The sequence below is a fragment of the Thamnophis sirtalis genome, unplaced genomic scaffold, assembly GCF_051295495.1.
Source record: "Thamnophis sirtalis isolate CommonGarterSnake01/CBP01778 unplaced genomic scaffold, rThaSir2_p1.2 scaffold_1, whole genome shotgun sequence".
Classification (NCBI taxonomy): domain Eukaryota; kingdom Metazoa; phylum Chordata; class Lepidosauria; order Squamata; family Natricidae; genus Thamnophis; species Thamnophis sirtalis.
In genome coordinates this window covers 91,863,068-91,883,109 of record NW_028261381.1, presented here as the reverse complement: position 1 = coordinate 91,883,109, position 20,042 = coordinate 91,863,068, and the positions used below count along the sequence as shown (strand labels likewise).

Genomic DNA, 20,042 nt, shown 5'->3' with positions numbered 1-20,042 from the left:
AGAAGAGACTGGACAGCCACTAGACTGAAATGGTATAGGGTCTCCTGTTTTAGCAGAGGGTTGGACTAGAAGACCTCCAAAGTCCCTTCCAACTCTATTCTGAAAGTCATATAATTTAGTCCCCTTCTGAGATTTTCTCCCCATTTTAGATTCTTCTAAAAATATGATTTTTTACTATTTAGTTTAGGGGATCAACTTTTTTTCAGTAGCTGAGCCTAGAAGAAAAGCTATCCTTGGGAATCTGATATTTTTTTATCAAAATGACAAAAGTAGCATTGCATGATTGCAATGCAAGCTACATCCCCTTCACAAATCTATTTAATACCATAGGGATTAAATAAATACAATTCATAAAATGCACAGAGATTGTGTTATGATGATGTAACACTTTCATATTTTAATTAATTTTATTTGATTCCTATAGCCACCGATCTCAACAAACAATTCTATTATTATTAGTCTCTGCCTTGACCACTCTATGGACTTCTGTTTAGAAGACAAATAATGTGGTATAATTACTGGCAGCAATGATATAGAAATGGAAGAGGTGAATGATTTTTTTAAAGCATATATAGATGGAAAGGTATTTTACTTACTACTGTCAACATCCAAATTTTGTAGGTAAGTTTCACATTGTACAACCTGACTTGAATTCTATGACCTTCTGCTCTTCTGGATAGATGTTCATGATAAGTCAAAAAAACCATGATGGTAGAAAGAAACTGACTAAAATATTGCTGTCACCTAATAGAAATTATTTGGATCATAGAAAACACTTTCATTCAATATATATAGTGTTTATCTTTCCTACTGCAATTCCTGTAATTCATACTAGTCCATACAAGAATGGGATAGGAAGATCTCAGTGGAGAAAGCTTTATTCCACTTCTATATCTCAGGAGCAATCCATAGACATTAAAGAAATGTACTACTGAATGTTTTAATGCAAAGGTCTATAACAGAATTCCAATTTTCAGGAAGTAATTGTTTTCAACTGCAACCAGGAAAGATATTGACATATGTGTTTCTTATCTTACAGCAAAGAATTCCTACAGGCAAAGAGATTCCTCAAGTTTCTTCAAAAAGGGTGGATACTGATAAAAGTACATCAGAATGCAACTCAAAAGATGTAAGTCCAATCCATTTAGATTGGAAGTCAAGATCTAATCTGTAGTATATGTGAATCTTGAAATATATGGGTCCATATCTATTTAACTGTAACTGTGGGAATATGACATACAGTGTTATACTTTATTAGGTGAATACAGATATTTGATATTCAGGTGGTATAAAAGAAGTGCTTTTTGATGTAATGGTGTTTTTTTCTCTCTTTGACTGTGCTTGACTAGTAGGATTAGCAAAAATTTCAAGAGAATGAGGCAACTAGAAAATATGTGATCTAACTACAAATTAGCTACAGTCCACTTGGAAAATTCACATGTGAATTCCTCACACAAGAGTTGTTTATTTTCAAATGTGTACTAACTTTTAACATACCTTATGTGTGCTTCAATGTTAGAAAATGCCTGTTGCCAAGAACAAGCTATAGTAGAGCTTTATATTGTAACATTTGCAGAAATGTTGGTGTACGTAGTTTGTCCTTGTTAAAGCGAGAAATTTCTAGTTTTTTCAAATGCTGAAAAAAAGAAGGCAGGTGAAAGAAGTGTAAATTACTAAACTATTGCAATAATTTATGTTGCAAGAAAAAAATAAGATAAAGAAAAAATGAGTTATACATGGAGAACAAAATGACTAATAACAAGACAAGTTTCAGAAAAGGCAAAGAGCCACATTGTCAGATAACTAATGTAAGATGGATAGCAGAAATAGCAAAAGAATATAAGGAGACTGACCTTTGCTCTGTTAACTGTGAGCAGACTTTTGAATCTTCAGATCCTGGCAGAAAATGGAATATATTAAGGTTAATGGGAATTGCAGAATATGGTTATTTTTCTGGGGAACTTCTATAATGATTAAGAAACTATTCCATGAATTGAATATGGAGAAATCAAATAATTCAAAATAAGAAAGGAAGTGAGATAAGACTCTGTATTGTCCTCATATCTATTTACTTTATATCAAAAAATATAATATATTGGTAAAGTTAGGGAGCATAGGACAGTTGTAATGAAACTAGGAGATCCTCAAAATCATCATGAACTATCCACAGGAGTGTGAGTTCGAGAGCATATAAATTTGCTAAACAAATGAAATAAATAAAATAACATCATTTTGTTACTGGAAAGTAAAGACGAACTGGAAGATTCATTCTCAAAGTTAAAGTGGAAATTTGGGAGGTCATGTTAAATATTAAAAAGGTCAGTATAATGTTTATTTATTTATATTTCCTATTTCTAAACCACCCATTTCCCAAAGAAAGGGCTCTGAGTGATGTACAGTATACTATAAGCATATAAAGCAGTGTATAAAGTTAATATTAAAATTAATTTAGGATTAAAATTGTAAAGTTATAAAATTAAAATAAATCAGAGGCAAAAAAGATCCCAAGAAGGCAATTTAATTCTGTTAACATTGAATTAATAGAGGGAGGGGAAGCTCCCATGATTGCTTGATCCTTTGTGCCTTCACACAAAGTTGTAGAGTCACGTTTTGAGCCTTTTTCAGAAGGCTAGAAGAGTTGAGGTCTGCTTCACCTCTGGCAAAAGGATATTCTGTAGTGCAGAAGCCAACAGCAGAGAAGGGTCTCTTTTTAGACTAATCTTAACCAACGTGCTTGGGGAATTTACAATTCACAGTGAAAAAATGAAAGCAACATTTTCAAAAATCAAGATAACTAATATACTGGATTTTTTTAAAAAAGAGATATGTATTATAGGAAAAAGGCAATAAGAAAACTCAGACAAGACCAACAAGAATAGGATATTCTCTGATAACAACATGATAAAATTTTAAAGTTATAAAATTAAAATAAATCAGAGACAAAAAAATCCCAAGGAGGCAATTTAATCCTGTTAACATTTGAATTAATAGAGGAAAAGGAGTATTTCCAGTAATTATGTATAGTTAGGGAAGGTAGACAATGAAAATATGGAAGCTAAATACCTTTGAATTATGGATCCAGAAATGGTTATTACAAACACCATGGACAGCGGGGGGTGGGGTGGAGTGAACCCCAATCAGTTCATATTGGAAAAAAGAAAATGATTTGCAAGGATGAACTTACATGCTTTAGACAGGTGGTGCTAGTGGACAATGAAGTAGTGAGGGGGAGCAGTATTCTTGGCAAGCTGAGGAAGGAAGAAACAATAAAAAGAATGAACAGTTTCATGATTACAGGAATACACTTGGAAGAGATAATAATTATTATAGACAGATTGAGATGGCAAGCATTTGTCTATGCAGATGACCAGGAAATGAGACTATTTTATAAGCATCTAATTAAATAACTAATTGGGCTAGACATGTAAATAAAATAAACTTTTCTCACCTGTGTAAGATAGGCTGGGTTTTCCTGTTCTCTAACCTTTGTATTATTTTGTGTGCTTGACAGGTTACAAACAAAATAATAGGAACTCTGTAACATATTCAAATTGAATAATCAAAATAGATTCCATGGGGTTTGATGTGAAAATAAATTACTACTCTTTAGCACCAAGTGTGAATTTCTTAGAGCTAGCATTTCTCATTAAGCTTCTGTTTCCAATAAAGATCTACAAGGAACTGTGTACAGTGGGGAAAGAAAAAAAGAAATAATATGTAATTAATGAGCCCAAACAATATAAAATGATAGTCTGCTGAAAATATATGGTTCATTTTTATTGCATTAGTTGCAGAATGTAAAACCAAGCAAATGAGCTGTTTTGCACCTGTGTATATTTTCTTCCTTTGCATATATATGCTGAATTCCTTCAGTGTCTGAAACTGAGCACATAGTTTTACAAACTTTGCAAAACTAAAATATTTATTTACTGCTTAATTGTATTAAAAGTTTGCAAGTGCAAAACAAAACAAAACACTGTTCTAAGAGCTTTAAATCTTAAGTTTCCTTAAATTTCCTTCATTCTATTCTATTCAAATTTTTCTATTCCACATTTTAAAAATAAAATTAGATTATATCCATAGAAAACATAATCTGTATTTATTCATTCATGTAATTGATTGAAATTAATAAATTTATCATGACTAAGCTAGGTACGATTTATTGCAATTAGCCTCTTGTCAGTATGATTCATAATTATAATTAATCTTTTGTTAAGTAGGACACATAATCCCTTAAATTAACTAAGGGGTCATTTATTGAGTTTGCACATCACACTAAGCCTTAGTGATGAGCTTATTTCATTTATACCTGGCACGATGTCTGAACAACTATTGTGGTTTGTAAATAATGGTTATGGCATAAAATAAAATGTAAGGTATGTGGGATCAATCAGATTAGATACAACATAGACAGAAGCTGGGAAGTAGGCAAGTCAAAAAGTTCAGATAAACCCTCCCTAGATTTTTTTGGGGGGGGCTTGTAAAGGCGCAGCAGAGAAATATAGTTTCAATCTTGTAAGATTCTGTTAATATATTGTAGCCTTGTGATAAACTTATCAGGGTGTGTTTCTTATCTAGTTTGCCCTGCAAGGCTGACAAACAAAATAATTAAAAAAATATATTAATCTGCCAATCTTGGTGGTGTAGGCCTTAAGGTACCAGGAACTCACCAGGAAACTGTGAGCTCTAATCCTTAGGACAGTAACTTTCTCTCAGCCCAAGAAGCCAAACTCTAGAAAACAATCTCAAAATATTAGCTGTGATTTCCACTTATCCCACATTATTTGTTTGGATTATTGATTCCTTCAGTTTTAGACTGATTGAAGTGATTGGCTATTTTCATATAAATCATCATGTTGAGATAAATCAACACATTTATCTTGGCTTATTTAACTATTTAGCTTCTGAGGGAAAGATTTAAATAAGCCAAACAATTCCTGAGTCAAGATTTGGTTTTTTTGCTCCTCTTTTTTTTTAAAAAAAACAACAACACCCTATTACTAATGAACTGTAAACATTCCGACTTGTTACACACATTCCATTTTCATCTAAAAGTTATAATTGGTAAAATAAACCAATTGTCTGAGATGATCCTTGTCTGCAGTATGCAGTTTTTTTGTAAACAAAAACTTGCTTCACTAGTTTAGCTGAATATCTTTGTAGTCCCATTGTTACTATTTGAAGCTCCAATTGCACTGTTTAATTGTCAAGAGACACGCAATCTGATTTCCTCCCCCCCCACACACAAATTCTTTTAATGAAGATGCATACTTGAGTAATCCACTTTCATAATTTATGGTCCCAGTTGTGTACCTTGCCAGCTTTCCTGTATAATTCACTGGCTGAGCTATCTTTTGGAACGGCTGAATTTTTACATATTTTACTGATCAAGCTGCATATTTTATCATTTGGGTTTTTCGCACCCAGGTACTTTTGCTGATCAAAGTGCATGATTAACTGATCAAGGAGGAATTACTTTTAAGCAGAAGCCATTCTCCTGTTTGCTGTGACTATTTTAATATCTCTCTATATGATTTTTAGGGTCTTTCTTTTATTCCTTTCTGCAAAGGAGGAATAATTATATTGCATCATGATTATATTTTATTTTTTTAAAAAAGCTGTTTTGCACAATAAGCAGAGGTTCAGCATTAATGAATTTTGTTCACTTAGGTTGCTATTTTTCATAGCCAACCTACTGTATTTTAATAATGACTTATAACTAATATTAGCATCATATGCAAAATAAATATAACTGACATTCTTAAGAAATGATTTTGAGCTAGAATCTCATAAAACATAGCACTGGGTTCTATTTCAGGTATTATGGAAACTGGAACTTCACTAATGTTGGTTAAATTATGTTGGCATGCCCCCCTTCATTGCAAATGGATATAAAAAGTAAGTCTTCACATCTGAGACCTTGGGAGTATCTGACTAATCCCCATGGCTGAATTATAATTAGGAACACTGTTTTAAAATTTAAAACAATTAGGAACAACCTTTAGCATTTGATTGATAAACTTTGGGACTTTTCATTAGAATGAGATGAAATTGACAGTACATGTAAATCGTTGGTGGGAAAGGGAAAGTAGGCCAAAGTGTACAGAAATTAGTGAAGAAGTGTTCAAGCTACATCAACTCTTGACTATAACAATTGTTATGACAGACAATTTATGCAAGACTCACAAAGGTAGCAGTAATCGTTTGCAAATATCATTTGATGGAAACCTACACCCAACCTGCTCATACTTGATTTCTTTAGTGACACTGTCTACACGCTAACATGCATATAGATACTATCAATGTAACCAACATAGTAGGGTTATATAAACAAACAACAACAACAACAACACACACACACACACACACACACAAGGCAATCCAATGAGTAAAGTTATGAATAAAATATCCAATACAATAAAGTAAGCTTATATAATTATATTTTATCAGTGAAGGCATAGAAATTTATTTATTTCTTAATTTAGTGATGCTGTCCTATATGATGTTTCTAAATGAAAAAATAAATAAGTATATTTCAAGCAATAAAATCACGCAATGAAAACAATGCAATAGTAAAATCACACCATTAAAATTCACTGGCTTTCATATTTATGTCAGCTCCGGCCAGCCCAGAGGCCCAGAGGGGAGAAACCTGGACCAGTTGCCAAGACTCACCAGGCTTCACTCCTCCACAAACAGCTGAGTAAATCTACAAAGCTAGTGATAACTGACTGACAACAATCCACGATTAATTGTCAGGTGGTTTTTGTTCTGGGTTACAAGGGGATGGGTGTGTGCATGCGCAATGTGCAGGTTATCCTAATTACAAAGTAACTATAAAAGATGGTGGGGAGCACCGGGTGGCAGCTCTGACAATTTATTCATTGTCTTAGTGCTTTGTTGGTCAGTTCATGCTGGAAGAAGAATATAAACTGCATTTACTGCATTCTGTGTTTGGCTGTTTTCATTAACCCTTCCGAACCTGACAATTTATGAGATAGACTAGGTTAGAAAAAAATCTCCACAAAGAGTACTGGAATTCTATTGTTGCAAGATATGGTAACAGAAATTTTAATTTAGCTCTCCCCCCTATTTTACTCAAAAAAAATCAAGGTACATTAATCATGAGGGTTTTTTTCTCATCCCCTTATCCCTTTCAAGGCTATGTTGGTGTTTATCAAATTGTTTTTGCATTCCTTCTTCAAGGAAATCTACATTTCTCGTCTATGTTGGCAAACATTTTGCATAGATTCTTCTTTTTCTGCAAGGACAGAGTCTATTTTTTCTAGATCAATCAAGCATTGAACCATTGATTGCAACAGGAACTGACAAAACAGCTTGGCAACCCAAGCCTGACATAGTGGGGAGACAGACAGAGTGGCTGACCCAAAGTAAACCAGTCAGCTGAATAGATGCCCTCAGTAATTATCCCACATGTCTCCAATGACAGTATAACATCAATGAACATACAAATTATATTACCTTAGTCCTTAGGGTAGTAGCTATTTTGCTTACTGTTGAAGAGTACAATGGTTTGGCTTTATACTCTCTCTATATATATAGACTTTATTTATGGTCACAGACCAAAACAAGAGTACTACAAAAGAGATATAAGAGAATTGATCATAGCAATCAGTCACCAAAAGCTTAACTAAGGGAAGTTACAGTGTTCTCCTCTAATGGTTACAGCTCTTAAGGAAAATTTGGAAACCTGAGAGGTGATGTATGAGGAGCCATCTCCAGGGCAATATACAAACAAATTACAGCCATTAAGTCTAGAAGGGACGATTTCAAGAAGATACAGTAACTTAGATCTGTCTGTGTTATACATGGGGCAAAATAGAAGGACGTGCGCCACAGTTTCAATTTCGGCTCTGTCACAAGGGCATAGCCGCTCGTTAATCGGGAGCCTCTTAAAACGACCATCCAAAAGTGCTGAGGGCAAGACATTAAAGCGAGCTAGAGAAAAAGCTCTTCTATATTTGGGAATGGTTAAAGTATAAAAATAGGAAGCCATCTTTAATCCATAATTATTAAATTAGTTAAGAATCAGGGGGGAACAAGTTTTGTTGGCTCCGGCTTGTAGATATTGTAAATCAATGTCCACAAGCCATTGGACTACCCTAAATTGGGCGTCCTTAAGGCCGTAGTTTCCTAAGGCATCCTCCGTAAAACCTAGCAGATGTAGTTTCTTCAGCAGCTCTTTCTCCAAGTGAGAAATATGGAGTCCGCCAACACCAGGGAGAGGTAGCTGCCAGGAACTGCCAGAAAAAGCACCCGAAACCACCATTAAAGGTGTTAATCCAGGCTGTACATTCCACCAATCGAATGCCCAGTTCCAGGTACATCAGGGCAAAACCAACACCAGGGGGAAGACCCAGAAGTTTTCTAAGAAAAGCAGCTTGGGTTCTTTCAATGCAATCCTTGAAGCCCCATATCCATATGGGAATACTGTGAAGGGTTTGGGCCAATGTTTTGATTTTGTAAATATGTAGGGCAAAAGGAATGAACTGGCCACCCTGGGTATAAAAGAATCTTAAAATCTGCTGGTGACTACAGGAGGCCGAGTTCAGCACCTGGGTTTGGTGTCTGGTCCAGGCACCGGTGTTCTGAAATTGAATACCTAAATACTTAAAATGGAAACCCTGCTTAACAGCATGGCCACTGATATCCCAGTTATACAATTTCCGGGCTCTAGTAAACACTAATACTTTCAATTTATCATAATTAATAGCCAAATGGTTTTCAACACAGTAAGACCCAAATGCAGAAAGTAATGTTTTCAGTCCTGGCCTTGACAATGAAAGGAGAACTGTATCATCAACATAAAGAAGAAGTGGGATCTTTGTAGTTGTCAGCTTCAGGGCGTGGGCAATGTTCCCTCTAATTTTTTTTCAGTGTGAGCGGAAAAGTATAGTGTTTCAGCAGCACAGTTTCATGACTGAGCACCTAAGAGAGCAACAGTTTGAACTGCTATCATGTCTGCTGGACATTTGCGCAATATTCCAAGCATCAAGCGCCGATTGTGAGTGAGGTTTCAGCCTGATGAATGCCAGGCATGAAAATTTGCCGCTCAAACACTGTACTTTTCTGCTCACATTGGGAAAAAAAGCCTCTCTGCTCAGCTTTTACATTGTTAGACTGGCTAGAGAGAGACATGGCACCAACAGCCTGGGTCCTGGCATTTTGCAGGCAACCTGTCCTCTCACATTCCTTTGGAATGCAACCCATAACATTTGAATTAGAATTTGCCAATTATCCTATTAAAATATATCCTATTATTATAAAATATGACTAACTCAATATTAAAAACTGTAAATATTTAATGCTGATAAATAATAGCAGTAATTGTTATTTAGTATGACTAAAATCAGTATTGAAATATCAATATAATATCAATCAAAATTGACAATAAACACTAAAATAACAATACAAATATAAAATGTGGAATATAAATGTAATAAATATAATATATAAATGCAATATAAATGTAATAAAATAATTTATTATGAAACTCTCCCCCTTTAAAGTAGTAAGATCAATTAAATAGTCTAGCAAGTTTGGACTATATGTTATGTTACGCTACTTAAGAATATACACACCTCAGAATCAGATACAACATCCACATCATTTCCAACTGAGTCGATAAAATCATATGCCATGCCAAAACTATTTTAAATAAAGATATGAAATTAATCAAGTATTGCATTTATTTTTCAAAATGAATGTCCTATTTTTTATTATTTCAGTTTTGTACCCCATCTTTTCATCTCCAAGGCATTCAAAGCAGCTAACATATTATTTTTAAATTGAAGTCTACTTAAAAACTGGTGTTAACATCACCATAATCTAATTCAAAAAGCCTGGCTAAAAAGGGAATTATCCTTTTCTAAAACCAAAAAAGAAAGAAGAACTGCCATAGGAGATGCCATTTATGTACAGCCGCATAATAAATTGCACCAATTCCGCCCAAACTTTTTTTAAAAATGCTGTCAAGACTCCTGTTTAGCTGGAGGGTTTCGTTCACAATTCCACAGCTGTTCTGCAGAGTTCAGAGATTGCAGTCCGTGTCCGGCAAACGACACTGCACGGCAGTGGGAAACTGCTGCGTGGTGTTTACTTGCCATGTGCGTGGCCGCGCACCTTAGAGGGAACATTGGGTATTTGCACTCAATATCTCCAATGTAACCGGCCAGGTCAGATAAAAATATATTAAACAGAAGAGGATCCAGAACACATCCCTGCCTTACTCCATTCTTAATCGGGATAGGATTAGAGAGTTCTCCCTGGAGACCACACCTGACCTGGTTAGAGGTCTGATTGTACAAGGATCTAATTAAGAACAACAAATGTCTGTCGATAGAACTTTTAAGCAGTTTTGACCACAATAGACCCCTAGGGACTAAGTCAAACGCTGACTTTAGGTCGATGAAAGCAATGAAGAGTTTGCCACCTGGTATAGTAGTATATTTGTCGACCAGATGTGCTAGGACAAAGCAGTGATCCAGTGTTGCACAACCCGCTTTAAATCCAATTTGTTCGGCATCAATAATATTAGATTCCTAATATTAGATTCCTAACCCAAGTGAGGAGTCTGCAATGGAGATATTTAGCATACAATTTCCCAATAATGGAGATCAGGCTTATGGGACGACAGTCAGCTGGGTTGTTTCTATTTCCTATTAAAAACTGCAACAATAATTGCTAAGCTCCAGGAGGTAGGTACCCTGCCAGTGGAATTAATATACGTAAAGAGTCTAGCCAAAACAGGAATCCACCATTCAGGATTGGATTTTAGCAGATCAGGGGGAATAGCATCAGGGCCAGGAGCTTTGCCTGACTTGAGTTCAGAGATAATCTCTGTGATCTCAGCATGGGTCACAGGTTGCCAGTCAGCGGCTACAGGAGACAGCTGTGGGTCAGGCATGGTCGAACTTGCTGATGCCTGGTAAATTGTCAAGAAATGGTTTTCCCAGTCTCTGTTAGAGATACAGCAGAGGAGTTCCTGATGGCCCAGCAAAGAGCTGGCAGCAATTTGCCAAAATAATCAGGTGTCCACCTGCTGAATGGAGAGGAGAAGTAGATCCCACTTCTCTTTCTCTTTAGCTTTCTTTTTCTTAGCAATTAATCCTTTGTACTCCCGCTTCAGACGATAGTAGTCCTCTGGTGGACGTTTGTCCCCTCGGTTGCAGTAGAGCAGGTAAACCCATTTAATCTGGTTCCTAAGCATCAGGCAATCTTTGTCAAACCAAGTATTACTTCGTGATTGATATAGACCACTCGGCCCACAGACGGCTCCAAGCTCCCTTTGGATACTGTTAATTAGTGATTCAAAGGCCAAGACTATCTCCGAGTCACTACTTGCTAGTATCTTCTTATACAAGTTGAGACACTCCGGAGATGATAAAAAGGAGTGAAAGTTCTTTCAGTATTGGGAGACAATTTGATCCTCCTTGTGTACAAGGCCATATAGGAATCTAATATCTGAGGGCCCCTAGGGAGATGTATATTTTTAAAAAAGCTCAATAATTGTAACTAGGGGGTAGTGGTCACTTTCCGTAAGGCAGTCCACATAAAAAGCATGGACTACCTCTCTTAAAGGTTGAGATACCAGTACAAAATTAATAACACTACTCCCACATAAGGAACTGAAAGTAAATTAACCAGCCAGATCACCTAGGGTACACCCATTAAGAATTATCTTGTGTTGGGCTGCTAGAAGGGCTAACTGAATGCCAGCAAAATTTGTTAATTTATCCTTAGAATGTCTGGCTGAAGTCAGGTGACCTATGGCCTGGAGGATTTCTTGGGGTAGAGTGCCTCTATCGCTGGGGGGCACTTGAACTCCCAAACGGGCATTAAAGTCACCCCCTATAAGAATGTACAATGCTGAGAATTTAGTTACCATACAAGTAATATAGTTCTCCAGCGTGCCCCATTGAGCCTTGATATCGGCTTGCCTCCTCGTCAGGGGAAGATAGACATTGAACAGTTTGCTGCGTCCTTTTTTAATTAAAAATGCCACAGCTAAAGAGCCACAGGGGGGTAGTTCCACTGTCTCCACTTTCGAAGAAGTAGAGACCAAACAAGCTAGACCACCCTTAGGCCTCCCTGCCATAGATTGTCTAATAGCGGCCAACGAAATGGCCATTTTATACGACAAGGGATAATTTGGTGTTAAATTATGTTAATCAATGCTTCGATGAAATTGAGCTGTCTTTTTTCCCAGAAAACATAACTCAGCTTGAGTAACTTGCTTTTAATGTGGCAGCAATATTCCTTCTCCAGATTAAACAGTTGAAATATATGTTTATTACAGTTACCACATTACACCCTCCTTGCTTAACACAGTCGTCTCTCAGGTATACAGACTCTTTCATTTAGTTATCCTCTACCTCCTTGTACTTTATTTGTCTGCCAGCCCAAATAGAGATTCTAAGAACAAGCACTGGAAAAATATAACTCTGTTTCCAGCATTGATCCTGAAACATTTGCTGAGCGCTGCGGATTTGCAAAAATGAACAGAGCAAGGAAATTATCTAGGGAAGATTGACCTAATCTTCCACACAGTCCTCCAAAATTCCTTTTATTATTACACTCCATAAAAAAAATGCTTTGAAAGCAGGGTTTCAATTCACTTTGTAAACCCCAAAGAATCACTTAAACAAGAAACATTATTTTTTCCCAACATGAATTAAGATAAAACTTGAACAATCCATTGATTTTTAAAAGTAGATTTGGAAGAGATTCAGAGGGATAGTCACTTGCTCTTTTCTTCACCACTAATTATAAACATTGCATCTTGTGGTTATTGACATTCTCTAGTCTTTATCACAGCTGGGAAGACATAATGGAGTGGAGTGATATTTCTTTATAATAAACTGGCCTTTGTTTAATATCAGTTTTATATTGCACTTTTTCATTCAAGAGCTCAACACTTACACAAAGTTCTTTCCACCAATCTCTTTCCCAATCACAAATTTCTTTGTGGTTGAAAGAAAATAACTATCACAAAGTCATCCTGTGAATTTCAGCAGCTAAGTATGGGCTAGAACTTGGGTCTTCCTTACACCAATTCAATACTTCAGTCATTACTTGTTGTACGCAGCCCAGAATCACTTCTTGTGAGATAGGCAGCTAATTTGATTAGCAAATTAATTAAAAAATCATTACATTTCACTGGCTTCTGTTTGATGTATTATTCATATTAGAAGGCAAGAGCAAAGCTTTTTTTTAAGTCTGGTTGTATTTATTTTTGCATAATAAATTCAGTCTAGGATAAAGAATGATGAAGGATCAGTCCATTATGGAAGAGGTGCCAAATCCCAAACTTTAGAGAGACCTATGGTGGATTCTTGGGGATCCAATGGAGAGCCTGTTCAATTGTTGCACTGTGTTTAGATGGATGCTTTTGTTACATAATCTTGCCTTTATTTAATTATTAAGTATTTAAACATTTGTGATATTGTTTTAGTTGTTGGTTATATGCTGCCCAGAGTCACATACGGTAAGGTGTCAACCATATGAATTTGTTAAATAAATGCACTCCAGAAAAACATTCAAAGTGGGTCAAGAATGGAACAACAATATATGTAGTTATCTCCAAAGTTCTGCATTCTGTCATTTTTTTTTTGTAGATAATATTAATGGCAAGAGAGTTGGACATTTAAAGTATCTCTTCCCAAAAAGTAGCAAGTAGGAGAGATATAGTGTCCGCTATTTTAAGGCAGATACTTCTGAAAGTCTATCCTTTTCTCCACAGATAGATCTTTACCTAGAGCAGGAGAGTTTGGGATCTTGGGGTGAATCCTTTTAAGCAGCTTTTGTTTGGGAGATGTAATAAGTTGCTGCTTTCACAATTGTTATGTGACAAGCTGCATTAGCTCTTCTCTCTTGGCTTTGTTTTTTTGTGCATATCATTGGTCAATAAAATGTATTTCATGATATACATTACAATACATAAGACCATGTATTTTGTACTATCAGCATGTAACAATGGAATCCTTTGCATAACTGTTAAAGAGAACTTCCACTACTCCCCTAAATTATGCTTCATTAGATATGTGCTTATCATAATGTGGAGATAGATTTATTAATTATTTTATTTAATTATAGTTTCATACTCAATGCAATAGATAAGATCTAATAAACAGTTCAGGAAAATTTCCAATTTCGCAATTTAGTGTCTGATTATCCCATTAAATTCATTTCATAAAACCACACAATATTAACTAAACACATCATTGGTCTGTGGGAGGCTTACCTTTTTCATTTTTAGAATTATTGTAATAGTCACCTAGACACCTACATACAATAGGATGGGACAATAAAAGTAAATGTAATCTTAGTTGTATGAGTTTCTTGAGCTAGAATAATTAAATCACTTTTTTTGCCATGTATAATGGTAATGAAAAAAATCTGTTCCTGTCTATAGTTAATAAATGTGCTCATAAATTTTTACAGCCTTATTCTCAAGCACTAGTTAACTCAAACATTTTTTTACTTGTTTCACGTTCTGAGAACATTGAAGGAATTTTCTTCATCTTTTGTATAGATGGGTTATCATGGCAGACAAAGAGGACAAATGAAAAATGGCACTACAAATTTTATTTTAGCATTGTTAGCTATGCTGTTCATAATAGATTCATGCAGGTCAAAAGCTCATCCTAAGAGTCAGGTTCCTTCACTAACTTCAATATGATGTAATACATTCAACTTTTTTTTAGCGTTAAAAGGGCAAACAGGTTGAGGAAGGTATTAATGGCCATTTTTATAAAATAATAATAGTAGCACCAAAGATATGAGGGAAGGAATGCACAACACAATGGTAAATGTATGAATGAGGGCAAAAAGGAGCTTTGGCACAAAAATGCTAAAGCCATTTTGGCAGGATGAAATATTGGCATGTTTCTTTGGCACAAATTGACTTTGCTTGCCCAGCTGCCATAATATACTTTTTTTTAATTTTTTTGCATTAAGTGAATTATTGGACAATCACCTAACAGCAAATCCACATAACATGAGGGAAACACTGAAATTATTCCATTGTGAAAAAGAAAAATGTTATCTGAAGCATCTGCCATATTGTTCATTCACCCATAAAGCACATGCAAATGGGCATTTCAGGTTCATATTTGTCAAAGCATTGGGGGACAAATGTATTTCTAATTGACCTGAAAATAAGCTCACCCTGAGACCTGCATTCATTAGAAGGCAAGAAATGATGAGAGAAACTCATGATATGGTTTTGATATTAGGGTTATGGGTTTGGCTTTATGAAAATAAATCCTAGAAGATCTGAGTTTAACCCCATATCACCACTGTTCCTACATAACTTGGGGTGAAATTCCTTTTCCAATTTGGAATAATCAGATTGCTTTTTGGCAACATTTTGTGAGTCACTTGCCATTTCTTTCTTCTAGTACTGAAAAAGTTTGACTGGTTGATGTAGCAACAGCAATAGCCTTATGACTTAGACTTATGTACCACTTCACAGTGATTTTACAGCCCTCTCTAAGCAGTTTACAGACTCAGCATATTACCCCCAACAATTTGGATCCTCATTTTACCCACCTCAAATGGATGGAAGGCTTAGTCAACTTTGAGCCTGGTGAGATTTGAACTGCCAGCAGTCAGCAGAAATAGCCTGCAGTACTGCACTCTAACCATTGTGTCACCAAGGCTCATGTATGTGTTTTTGTTTTCTGGGGGCAACTAACAGACATTATTCCAGATGTCCAACCTGCTTTCCATTTAGTAGGGAAAGCTTATTGTTTTTCTAAGGAGGACAATGCTTCCTGCAGATCATCCTCCAGAGAAAAAATGTATACTCTTCATTGCACTGCTAATTGCATAAAGAACTGACATAAAAGGGTCAGTCAGTGTCTCACAAATCATGTTCCTCTCAGTTTAAATATATATTTTTGCCTTTATTAACTGACACACTGATAGAGCTACTATTATTCTCAATGCAATCTAGTGTATGTGAGAACTAAGTCAATATGTAGAGCAATCATAGTGAAAGGAATATGTATTAGATTGCAGATTGTGATATATACAGCATAATCTCCTATTTTCACTGTTGCAATATTTAAAGAGGAAATAAATTGCAAAATGGATGATGAGATATTATGCTAATAGAGGAAGAGGACTTCTTAATTGCCAACAGCATATATAAAATAATGTAACCTTTTAATGCATGTTTATTCTTACTATCTGATTCCACATATTGTAGAACAAATAAGCTTTTATCGCTATGACAACTACAAGTCCATCTGCATAAGACAAAGAATTGAGTGTTTCTATCCCAGAAATACAACTATGCAATTTGAATTGTTCTCCCTCCTACAGTTTCCCTTAGGCCACATTTGTATCCTAGGAACAAGCCACCAAATGAGGCTTGTTTCTGAGGAGGCCTGAGTAAACTGATAGATATCTTGATGCAATTGGTAAAAAAAGGCTTATAATCACAGCAAAATTCAAGCCCTCTGAAGGATTTTCTCTGACTATTTTATCAATAACTGTGGTAGTCCTAGTTAGACCCATTATCCTCATTGCCTTAATGGGTGCTGCTAAGACTTTGCTCTCTCCCGTACACTGGGTCAACAGGGGAGGAAAGCACACAGATCTCATTTTGTGATGGGACTGTTGTGGTTAAGGGAATTTTAAATTGGTATCATTATTCCTTCATCTGTTGTTAGCTGCCTGGAGTTCTTTGATGTAATATGATTTATCAGTTCAATAGGAGCTCTGCTGGATCAAAATATTGACTCACCTTATCCAGTATGTTCTTTTATCCCAGAACCAATGAGATAGCTAAAGAATGTAATCTCCCCATGCTGCTTATGGCAATTGATAGAATCACCAGGGACAGATAAAAAAATGTTTGCATCTTTCCATCATAGATATGTTTCATGCCATTTCAACAACACTCTGCAGTTTAAAAATACTGCAATAGCAACTTGCTTTTTTTAAAATGTGTTTTGAACGTAATTATATAAAGGTATTTTTATCTCCATTTTATCCTGACTTTTATTAAATCAAATCAAAATTCACATCTCTTTAATCAATACTGAAATTAAATACTGCTTAAATGTTCTGTATAAAACCACAGAAAATTTACTGGGTTTAATTATGAACTAGGGTAGCTTTTCATGTTTATTTTCTGTTCTTTGCATTGAGAACTTTCCTTCAAATCTTAAGAAAACAAAAGCAAAGTAAAGTAAAGATGGACAAACATTTTCTCAAGCATGAAACCCTCATTTGGGCAAATACGATTCTATGAATCATTCCTACATGTGTTTAAAAACACAAATCAATCGTGTATGAATTATTGATTTCTAAATTAGAGGTGATTGTTTAATAACATTTTTTTCCACTTTTCAGATTGGCAACGCTTGTTTAGGAAGCCAGAGTAATGTAACAGATCCTAGCATGCAGGTATGAATCTTGTAGTTTTTGTACATTCTGATCACCCAAATTAAATTCCTTCTTTGTTCCTTGTTATATGCATCATCAGCTTTGAAAGAGAGACAATTTTCTCTACAATGTCATTTTTAACTTCTGGGTTTTTTATTGTTTATTTGTTTTGCTTTGCCTGAAACCTCATTTCTAATCTACAACTCTAAATTATGTAAGGCAAATGTTTCAGGAAGTTGTATTGATGTAGGGAGAAGACAATGAAGAAAAACTCAAGATTGAAGCCATCCTATCACAGCTTTTTATTCATTATCAATATTAGTTGATATTGGTATAGTCCAGTATTTTTTAACTTATATTGAAATAATGTCATCTCTATATTCTAATGTTACTGCAATTTTCATCTTCATTTTCTAGAAAAATAATATTAGCCTTATATTTGTCCTAGCCACTTTTCAACACACTAAGAAATTTGGAAGTATTGTATCATAATCTAATAGATGATAGGGAAAGCCAAATTTTACAGATAAACATGTTATTTGCAACAAAGTTGTATATTTTTCTTCTCTCTGTTATTTCCTTTATAAATTTAAAATGGTAGTGGTCTGTCTTCCTTGTCTTGTCTATATTGGCAAATATATATAAAACTTCTTGATAATATACTATAACAAAACAATTCTGTTGTTCTCTGCTGCACTCCAACAGTCTACCAAGTGATAGGATTATATTAGAAAAAAAAAGAATAATTTCTAGATTTTCCATACAATCCATATTTTCTCAAGAAGTTAATAAAAGCATTTTCCTGAAAATCTTCCTAGTGGAAAGAAATGGGTGCGTAGCTATTTAATGAGAAATATTTGCTATATTGCCTTGTTATTGTGCTCCATTTTCAACTGCTCTGTTCTCTATTTACACAAACCATTTGTACAATGTCTTCCATCTAGCCACATATTTCCCCAAGCTAATCTGACTTGAGGGGAAAAAGGCAGCACTTCATTATGTTATTTCTGCTATATCAATTATCATGGCTGATCAATAGAGCATGCAAATGTTGAATTATTTTTAGTTAGGAAGGATTGGGCAGCTGATAATTTTCTTCTACTTTAGTTTATGATTTTTTACACCTCTTCTGCAAAGGAAATATTCTTTATTGGGAATAGCAGTTTTGCATTGCAATGTAATCTATTTATTTGCCTTTCAAGGGGACCTAATTCTCCAAATTGGAGAGTTTCCCTTTGAAGCAGATCAACCTTATTCTTTGGTGTCCGAATATATGTTTCCATTCATTACAAGTCCCAGTGTAACATTGGAATATTGATTGTGTTTTCTTCATTATACCCACAGAAATCACACAGTCCTCCATGGATTAAACCGGAAAATAACAAATCAACCGAGAGAAAAGGAAGCAATGCCGAAGAGTCAGCTAAAATCAATGAAAAGACTCTGTAAATGCCATCTTGCTATCTTTAAAATGTTATTCCTTTGCTATCGTCTTCATCTTTTTAGTCCAGAGGCATGAAAATGTACCAGGTTTCTAGAGCATGCAAATTTTTCACTATTTTATGGATGTTTGTAAATTAGTCAAGAAATTTCTGAAATAGATTGACTACTAGTATCTTTCAGCAATAATCCAACACAAATGGATGTTTGAAAAAAATGCTTTGTAATACAGTCCAGTTTTTTGAAATATTATTCTGCCCTGATCTGTAACTTGCTTATTATAAATCACTCTGTTTTGTAAAGAAAAGCTATTAAGAAGTTTTATTTTATTAACCAATTCTGTTTTGTAAGTATCTTTATTGCATACTAAGGTCAAAGCAGAGCAACAACTGAGTCTACACATACACACATATTCATTCTGACACAGTAGTGCCTGTATTTCAGAACAAAATTTCAATTTTTCAATTTTTCAATTTTTTGCTCCTCTGGAATTGTTATGTAGTAACCATTTGGTTCCAAGCAGCATCATGTGTGCAGAGTAATATTTATTATCTAAACAACTATTGAAAGTTTTTGGAGATTACATCTCATCAAATAAAATATATTTTATAGCAGATTGGTATGGAAAACAGCTTAGAAAAAGATTGGTAGTAATTAAATCTCATTAAAAGTAAATGGGGCTTAAGATGACCAGTTCATGTTTTATAAAATTGTACAGAAAGCACAGTTGGCTTAAAATGATTGAAGCAATATATTTAAGAATCATTCTCTTTGAACTGTTGCCTGCTTCTTAGTTATTCTCTTCATATGGATTTCATGACTTTGAATTCCTCCTATGTAATTATGTCCAGACATATGAATAACTATTTTAATAGATAATTAGAATTCAAAGGAAGAAATACTGCTCATTTAATGCAGACATACTAATTTTCTATTATCAGATGTTTGCCTTCAAGTAATAATGATCATATGGTTAACATGTGAAAGTTTATTTTTAGGAAGTTGTAATTTTTCCTACATTGTATTAATAACAGCTATTGCTAAAAATAATGATTATGAACAACTTCCTTACACTAACATTCTACATCCTATACAACTGGTTTCCAATCTTTAGCAGTACACTGAAAGGAACTTGTGAAAATTCCTTGTTAATTTGATTAGGGAGTGGAATATCCTTGTGCCTT

General features: G+C 34.8%; 1 protein-coding gene across 2 annotated transcripts in view; it reads left to right on the top strand.

Annotated features, from left to right (window-relative positions):
- Positions 1-19,195, top strand: part of LUZP2 (leucine zipper protein 2) — a 377,051-nt gene extending 357,856 nt beyond the window's left edge. For both annotated transcript variants that reach the window (XM_087718962.1, XM_087718968.1), the window contains 3 exons: positions 1,040-1,129; positions 17,386-17,439; positions 18,763-19,195. In XM_087718962.1, coding sequence (XP_087575088.1) covers positions 1,040-1,129; positions 17,386-17,439; positions 18,763-18,867 — 249 coding nt within the window. In that variant the 3' untranslated portion in view covers positions 18,868-19,195. The remainder of the gene's footprint in view (positions 1-1,039; positions 1,130-17,385; positions 17,440-18,762) is intronic.
- Positions 19,196-20,042: the final 847 nt, after the last annotated feature.